This window comes from Arachis ipaensis, chromosome B05 (genome assembly GCF_000816755.2).
Source record: "Arachis ipaensis cultivar K30076 chromosome B05, Araip1.1, whole genome shotgun sequence".
NCBI classification, from domain to species: domain Eukaryota; kingdom Viridiplantae; phylum Streptophyta; class Magnoliopsida; order Fabales; family Fabaceae; genus Arachis; species Arachis ipaensis.
The window spans coordinates 25,467,390-25,475,580 of record NC_029789.2 but is presented as its reverse complement, the minus strand read 5'-3'; the positions used below and the strand labels follow the sequence as shown (position 1 = coordinate 25,475,580).

At 34.3% G+C, this 8,191-nt stretch overlaps 1 protein-coding gene across 4 annotated transcripts; it reads right to left on the bottom strand.

The window, feature by feature from the left end:
* Positions 1,663-6,783, bottom strand: LOC107643377 (probable alpha,alpha-trehalose-phosphate synthase [UDP-forming] 9). Of its 4 annotated transcripts, none has more exons than XM_016347003.2 (5): positions 6,594-6,783; positions 6,373-6,482; positions 3,267-5,287; positions 2,892-3,165; positions 1,663-2,780 (listed from the first exon to the last, which is right to left on the bottom strand). In XM_016347003.2, the coding sequence occupies exons 3-5, from the start codon at positions 5,249-5,251 to the stop codon at positions 2,457-2,459; spliced, it is 2,583 nt and encodes an 860-aa protein (XP_016202489.1). In that variant the 5' UTR covers positions 5,252-5,287; positions 6,373-6,482; positions 6,594-6,783; the 3' UTR covers positions 1,663-2,456. The 4 variants fall into 4 exon arrangements, with proteins under 4 accessions (XP_016202489.1, XP_016202490.1, XP_020979090.1 ...); XM_016347004.2 differs by having other exon boundaries at positions 3,267-5,273; XM_021123431.1 differs by having other exon boundaries at positions 6,373-6,783.

The following is an 8,191-nucleotide window of genomic DNA, read 5'->3' as shown; positions in this document are numbered from 1 at the left end:
AAATAAGAATATTGGATTAAATAAAAGAAAGAGAGAAAAACGTGTCTAACTAGATGTAGAACTACATTAAAAACACAGAAGATAAACCACCTTATTGAAGAATCAAATTGGCCTAGTAGTTAAATAATAATTTGTTTAAATAGATATTAAAAATTCGAATTCATGTTGTGTATGCAGTAATCTATTAACTAACAATAAATTTTTAAATGAAACTTTGACCCACAAAAATTGATCTTTAGTCAAACTAAAAGATACCATGAGTAAAAAAAATCATGTAAAATTCATGTAAAATGAAAAGGTTGAGATATAAACATAGTTATCAGAACCGGACCGGACCGGCCGGTTCGACCGAAAAACCGGTAAACTGATAGTCTGGCCGGTTCGGTTGGTAGATTGGACCGGATAAGCATTCGAACCGGTCAACGGTGGTCAAACCCGTTAAAAATCGGTCGGTTTCGAACACGGAGCTGCGCCAAAATCCAACCTTTCCCTTCCCACTGTGGCAAACTTGATTCTTACTTATAAATATGACAAAAATTATATATATAACAAAACGTAATGATTTTTTATTTTTTTATTTTTTAACGTATGGATTTACATGGATACCAAACAAGTAACAACACATAGTATACAAATATATTGATATATTGATATTGATTGTGTTATCTTTTATTTTTTATTTATTAAAATTGAAAAAATATTTTGTATTAATAACTAATTTATTATCTTTTTTTACATTATAAATTATATCTAAGAATTGATATTTAATTGTTATTAATATATTTTTAAAAATATGCATTTAATTTTTAATTCTAATTTTATTTTTATAATTTTATATTTTTATTTAATTATGACCGGGTCAACCGGGTAAATCAGTGACCCACCGGTTGAACCAGTAATCTAGTGACCCAGTCGTATGATCGGATCAATTACCGGTTCAGTTCTGATAACTATGGATATAAAGTTCCAACCTCGGTAAAAAGAACATCAAATGAATTGGAAAGTAACAAATGCTAAGCCTTATTATTGATGAATCAAAATCATGTAAAATTAAAAAGTTGGTAAAATAAAAAAATAAACTAATTATTTTTAAATCAAAATGATAAAACTCGTATCACAAACAAAATGAATGGTTGGACTTTATAAACATCTGTTTACAGCATAAACTACACTTCTAATCTAAAATATTTTTGAACATCTAAATAATCGTATTTGACAAATAAATGACTCTTGATCCAACGAAGGGATGATAGAAAAACTCAAACTTTTTATAGGCTGTGGTAAATGCTAAGGATTTGGATTTTTTAAATTTTAAATTTTACTTTAGAATATAAAGTATGATCTATCACTACTTATTTCATAGGTAGAACCAAGAAAAAACAAAAGAAAAAAACATTGAATGATAAGAAATTTCACTTTATTCTCTAAAGTGTAAAACCTAAGAATTGTGATATTTGATATATTTGACAGACAGTTGGAAAGCTTTTACTCGGTTGTATTGGGACACAGCTAATCCTTCCGTGTCACAAACAAAACAGTTGAAAAAATTCTTTGCCTGCCACCAACTAGCCATACTTTCATGACCACCCCGTAATTGGCCTATAACTATAACCTTCATTAAAAAGCTCAACTTTAAAATATTTTTGTCAAAAATCCAATCTGTGGCTGGTGTTAAAAGTATCCACCGCCCTAAAAAGAACCATTTCATTACAATAGTTTGAGATTCCAAGGAATTTTTTGCATCTATTTGGTCACGGAAAAGGGATTATTTGGAACAAGAGATCTCACACCATATGGGTATATTATGTATATAGTTAACAAAAAGTGTAACTGTACAAGTTATGGTGCCCCCTTGTTCAATGCAAAACAATCTATATGGTCTACAATTCGAAGCACAACTTTAGCATAATTAGGTGTCACCAGCAAATATAAACAATTGGTGTAACCAATTTTGCCATGTACATCAGAATCGTGAAGTCTTCAATGCATGCAAAACCAGTTCAGGTGCAAAGAATCACATTTGCACAAGCAAGGTCCCACCACGTGTCAGGCCAAGATTAAAGGTAAAATGTTAGATAAAGTTCTCTATATGCACTCCATCCAATTCTCAAATTAAATAAAGACATGTGAGTACTCTTTTCTTGAGATAAGTATATTCTTTTTGCTTTTTAGTGCATGTTTGGTTGAAGGGTTAACCAGGAGGTGGAAATTCTCATGGTGAGTTTAACGTGTAAATTACACGTGTAACCTGTCCATAAAAACTTCCACTCCATTTTTAGCTCAGGAAAAATGTCCACATGTCATCATCTAATTCAAAAACTGAATGAAATAGATATAAAAAACTAAATCTAGTTATTTGTCCACAAGATAAATAACCAAAGATCTGATTCACGGGTGAAGAACTCGTCATTAGAGCACCATAAGGAACCAATAATGATGTCTTGCTTTATTCCAACTCAAACTGTGCTTTCAAAAGAAACCTGGAAATGTGGTAAATGCCTGGGTTTTGGATTAGATGAAGAACCGAGTCCCTGCAGCAACTTAATGACATCTGCAGAATCATCAAGATAATACTTGGCCTTGCTCGGCTTGCGACCAACAGTGCAGGCAAAGATATCTGGGGCTACTTGGAATGATGGGCATGACACTGTCCTTGATATGCTCTCAAACATGTCTTCATCAGAAATATCATCTCCAATGCACAACACAAAATCCGGTGAATTACCACCATTAACCATATTCGTAAGAACCTTTTCAGCTACCTGACCTTTGCTTATACCCTGCAGAAAGCAAAGCAAGATTTGAATACTAAGTCCATTTCAGCTTATGAGCTATTTAGCTTTCACATTTATATAATTAGATCAAAGAATAACAGGATTTTAAAAATGCACCTGTGGCATAACTTCAACAATATGCTGGCCCCTTTTAACAACTGCAGGTTCATTGGTAAGCACACTTTCTAAGTGGCTCAATAACTCTTTGGCTTGGCAAGAGCCGAAATCAGGGTCTGCATCTCGATGATGCCACACCAAAGCACTCTCCTTAATTTCAATATTTGACCCATCAGTTGCCTCTGTATATGACTGCATAATGGGCTCCACAACCTTTTTCCACTCTAGATCCGCTGATAAATGACTCATTTCCCATTCAGAATCTTGATTGCTCCTGAAAACCAGAAAAGAAATATGCAGTCAGTCTTTTTTTCTTTTTTTCTTTTTTTAAATTTGAGGGAGGGGGTGATAAAAAGTGAAAAGTGTAATGCAAACCTTAAAAAGTAGCCATGTTCAGCCGCCAGTCCAATCATTTTGCAAGATATAAACCACTCACATAGAGAATCTCTTCCCCTCCCACTAACAATGTACACAATGTTTTTGGCATCATTACACAAAGCATTTAGCACAGAGATAACTTCAGGGCTGGGAATTTTACTTATAGATGATTGTGGTACAAGAGTACCATCATAATCAAGAAATATGGCCCGCCTACTGGTTCTTTTGTAAGCTGAAACGATGTGATCAATGGACAACTTCCTAAAACCAGGAGAAAGGGAAACAACTCTAACCCCCAGGCCCAACCCTATTACCCAGCACCTTTTGGTATAGTGATCTTTGCATGCTCTTTCCAAATCCTGCATAAAGCTGCGTGCCCAATATGCCACATCATGAGAACTGACATATCGGTAGTGTTTCTCATGCCTCAATTGCTTCTCTGAATCATTCATAGTGAGTGCTGAATTCAAAGCATCAGCCACAGCATCTATGTCCCAGGGATTGACCCTGATAGCCCCACTTAGAGAAGGAGAACAACCAATAAACTCAGACACAACAAGCATGCTTGAACGAGGAGAATCAGCTGTTCTACCCAATGTTTTATCCAGTTGTTCAGTTCCTTGTCTACAGACAATATATTTATATGGGACTAAGTTCATGCCATCCCTCACAGCATTAACAATGCAACATTCTGCAACAGCATAGTAGGCACTCTTCTCAAATCGAGCAACATGACGGTCAATCAATACAACCGGCCGATAATTGGTTGAACCATAAGTGACATTGATTCTCTGGACAATTGAATAGGTTTCTTTCTTTGCTTCCTGAACATCCTTCCCTGAGCCCCTTGCAGGATTCACAATCTGAACTAGGACAACTTTTCCCTGCAGATCTGGATTCTGCTCTAGCAGCTGCTCCACAGCAAGAAGCTTCAAACTGATTCCCTTAAAAATATCCATGTCATCAACACCAAGAATCACCTTCTTACCCTTAAACTCTTCCTGAATTTCTTTTAATTTAGCAGACGTAGAATGAAGATTTAATACTGACTCAAGCCTGCCCATGTGAATGCCTACAGGCAAAATTTTTATAAATATAGTTCGGCCAAAGTAATCGAGTCCTATATGTCCTCGTTTAGATTCATAATCTAGGCCTAGCATTCTACTGCAGCAAGAGAGAAAGTGGCGAGCATAATCAAAAGTATGGAAACCGATCAAATCAGAATTCAATAATCCCCTGAGAATTTCATCCCTTACTGGCAGAGTTCGGTAAATTTCAGATGAAGGGAAAGGACTGTGGAGAAAGAATCCAAGTTTTACTCGATTATACCGCTTCCTCAAGAACGTAGGCAAAACCATCAAGTGGTAGTCATGAACCCAAACAAAATCCTCATCAGGATTGATTATTTCCATCACCTTGTCTGCAAATATTTTATTTGCAGAAACATAAGCCTGCCAGAGCACACGGTCGAAGCGGTCACCATGATCAGGGCATATAGGAAGCATATAATGAAAGAGAGGCCAAAGTTGCTGCTTACAAAAACCAAGATAAAACTTTTTCTGTAGATCATGGGGAAGAAAGGTAGGCACGCAATTAAAATCCTCCAGTAATTTCTGAGCAATTTCTTCCTGCTCATTAGCATCTATTTCAACTTTGAGGGATCCCACGTAAATCACTTCGGTCTCAGAAGAAAAACCGTCCTTTAATTGTAATAAGATTGAATCCTCGTCCCAACTGAAGCACCATTTACCAGTATCTATATCTCTTTTGGCCTGCAATGGCAACATGTTTGCCACTATGATTCTCCTCTCCCGACACCCAGATGAACTAACATCTGAATCAGCATCATTTCTACCACAGGCATCCAGATCAGAAATAACTCCTGGAACAGTCATAACCCTAGGAATAGTTCTTGGGGTATTTGGAATACCGAGTAAATCTCCAGCTAAGTCTAGAAGATTAACATATGATCTTGACACCATGACTGATCGAGGAGAAACTCGTCTTCAATGATGTTTCTATTGATTCATACCCATAAATAAATAAATAGAATTAAAAAAATAAATACTGCAATCAGCAATTCAGCATCCAGAAAATAATATATCATCAAAGTTCCAACAAGGAAAATAACCAAAAAAGCCATCAGATCAATGAAGGACCTCATCAATATTGATTTGATCCATTGACACTAGGTAACACATTTAGCATTCTTATCTAAGAATCCAGTAATATAGTAGTTTTTAACGCAGAATTCCAGTTCTGTTCATAGCATATATTTCATCGAAAATTACCATGATAAATTACAAATCATCAGACAGGAATAAACAGATGGACTGACTTTGGAAAACAACAAGATCATATCATCTTATATGTTCTCGCTTCAACGGCTAATAATAATATACACAGGTTCTATTGGCCACAGATTAGAGGCACTGCTATACAAAAGCACTCATATTTGTAGCATTGACTCCACAAATGGAAGTATTTACCCAGTATCAATTTCAATCATCGACTGGTAAAATGAAAGAACTGTTAAAGAGTAAAGACATAAGTGAGTTTCAATTCAAAGCATGCTAGTACACCACAAAAATACAAAACTAACAAGCGGACCAAAAAATGAAAATAACCCGAATAACCCCATGAATCTGAACTATTTAAATACAATTACTGCAACCAACTACTAATAGATATCTGTCCAAAAAAATTTAGCCAAAGTTGAAATGAGACGTTTGGGTTCAAGGTTACATTAAAGGAGACTAGAAGTCAAAACAAAAGGCATATATCTTAAAATAGAAACAAGGAGACAAACATAGAAGCCACACAAGCAAAACCACAATCAAACTCGTTGAAAAAGTGATTAGGAGCCGCAGCATCATCCATCAACACCAAAATAAATCAAATCAAATCGGAAAATAAAAAAGTTGAAAAAGAAAACAAGCTTATCATCGTAGAAGAAAATATACTCCATCAAGCAAACAATACAAAAAATTAATATGAATAAAAATTAAAAAATAGAAAAAACAGTAATTATAACAATTAACAAAAGAATAAACAGAGAAATTAGGTTTGAAAAACTGAAAGCGGTGGTGGTGAAGAGTGGCACCTGAACCAAATTTTGAAGATATGAATCACCACATTTACCAAACTTCAAGGCTGGTCAATCGTCAACTCCTTTGCACAAACATCAAAGCCAATACACGCAGCAACTACTACCTGAACAAGAACAAGAACAAGTTGTTTGGCTACTAAGAAAACGAGAGAGAGAGAGAGAGAGAGAGAGAGAGAGAGAAATGGAAATAAGAGGCAAAAGCGCAGATCAAGCACCTTTGAGAGTAAACAAGAAACTTTCAAAGAAGAAAACAAAGTTTAGGGATGAGTGAGAGAAAATTTGGAAAAACGCGGTGAAGAAACTGCGCTGCTTTTACGAGAGAAAGAGAGAGAGTTGAAAGGTTTTTGGAGAATGAAATGAGGGAAGAAGAAGAGAGCAGAACGCTAACAACTAGAATTTCTCTTTTTTCTTTTTTCTTTTTTTAATTTCTTATACCTCAACTTACTGTAGCTCAAATTGGATAGACTTTACCCACTTTCCATTTTTGTTTTTAATTTCTTTTATAAAAGAATAAAAAATTCTATCACCTAATTCCAGAAAATAAGTCTTACTTTACTTTTTATTATAATAACTAAATTATCTTATTTTTATTATATTTTCCTCATTCTTCTGAATTTTTTTAAAATAAATAATTTAATTATTTTAATTACCAAAATAAATAATTGTATAATATTTACCAATTTACACCACATTTATTTATCTCGTTTATATTGTAAACGAGATAATTTTGTATATGTGTAAATGAAATACATGAAAAATTATCTCGTTTACACACTTATCTTATTTATTGTTTAACCAAGATATATGTATTTATAAATAATTAAATATAATTTTTGAAAATAATAAAAAATATTAATAATTTAAATGGGACCAAACTCTTAGAAATGAAATATTTTAAATAATAGGAAAAATAGACGATTTTAAATATTAGGAAGATAAGCCGTCTATTTTAAATAGGGTGTGCATGAGCCGGGTGAAATCGGGTTTGATGTGACCCAGACCCGACCCGAAATATATACCGGGCCTATTTATTAGACCCGAACCCGACTCTAGACCCCATAAAACCTATACACTTTCGGGCCACGATTATACCGGGTAAAAATTGGGTGAAAACCAGGTCATTAATATTACATTACCTTGATATATTCTTATAAGCTAGCATGTGAAAATATCCAAATTTTTAAGACTCCAACCATTATTTGACATGATAAAATTCACTTAGAAAAATATAACAAGAACCAACTCTTCTCTAAAATTAAAGCATAACCATAATCAATACTAATATTGTCTAATAACACCAAATATTTAAATCAATACATATAACACAAGATTATATATTAGTCTAAAATCTTATGCATTTTAAACATAAAACATTAACTTATAGTCTTATAATAACTAATAACACAAAATATTAAGGTTTACAATACTTAAATTCCACATAAGAATAGCCATCATCCATCACTAATAACACAAAATATTAATTGTGTATGATGACCGGGCCACCGGGCCGATTTCCGGTGACCCGAGCCATGGCCCGCACCCGACCCATGGCCCGGACCGACCCGAAATAATGACTAGGTCTATTTTTGAGACCCTTACCCGGTCCTAAACCCAGTGAAATCACACCAAATTAGCCTCTAAAGTGTTTGGGGCCGGGCCGGGTCTTCGGACCAGGCCATGCACACTCCTAATTTTAAATAATATAAAAAATGGATTGTCTATATAAAATAAGCATGATACCACGTTTAGTTTTTCTAACCATTAAAATAAGTAAGAGCACATATAAGTATACTATTAAAATTGTTCATTATTA

What these genes read in the sequence shown, in the direction of transcription:
- LOC107643377 (XM_021123431.1), bottom strand. Translation starts at nt 5,251, where the DNA reads ATGGTGTCAAGATCATATGTTAATCTTCTAGACTTAGCTGGAGATTTA. An exon ending in GAACATGGCTACTTTTTAAG is followed by an intron (nt 3,166 to 3,266) that starts GTTTGCATTACA and finishes TCTGGTTTTCAG; the next exon opens with GAGCAATCAAGATTCTGAAT. An exon ending in TTGTTGAAGTTATGCCACAG is followed by an intron (nt 2,781 to 2,891) that starts GTGCATTTTTAA and finishes TGCTTTCTGCAG; the next exon opens with GGTATAAGCAAAGGTCAGGT.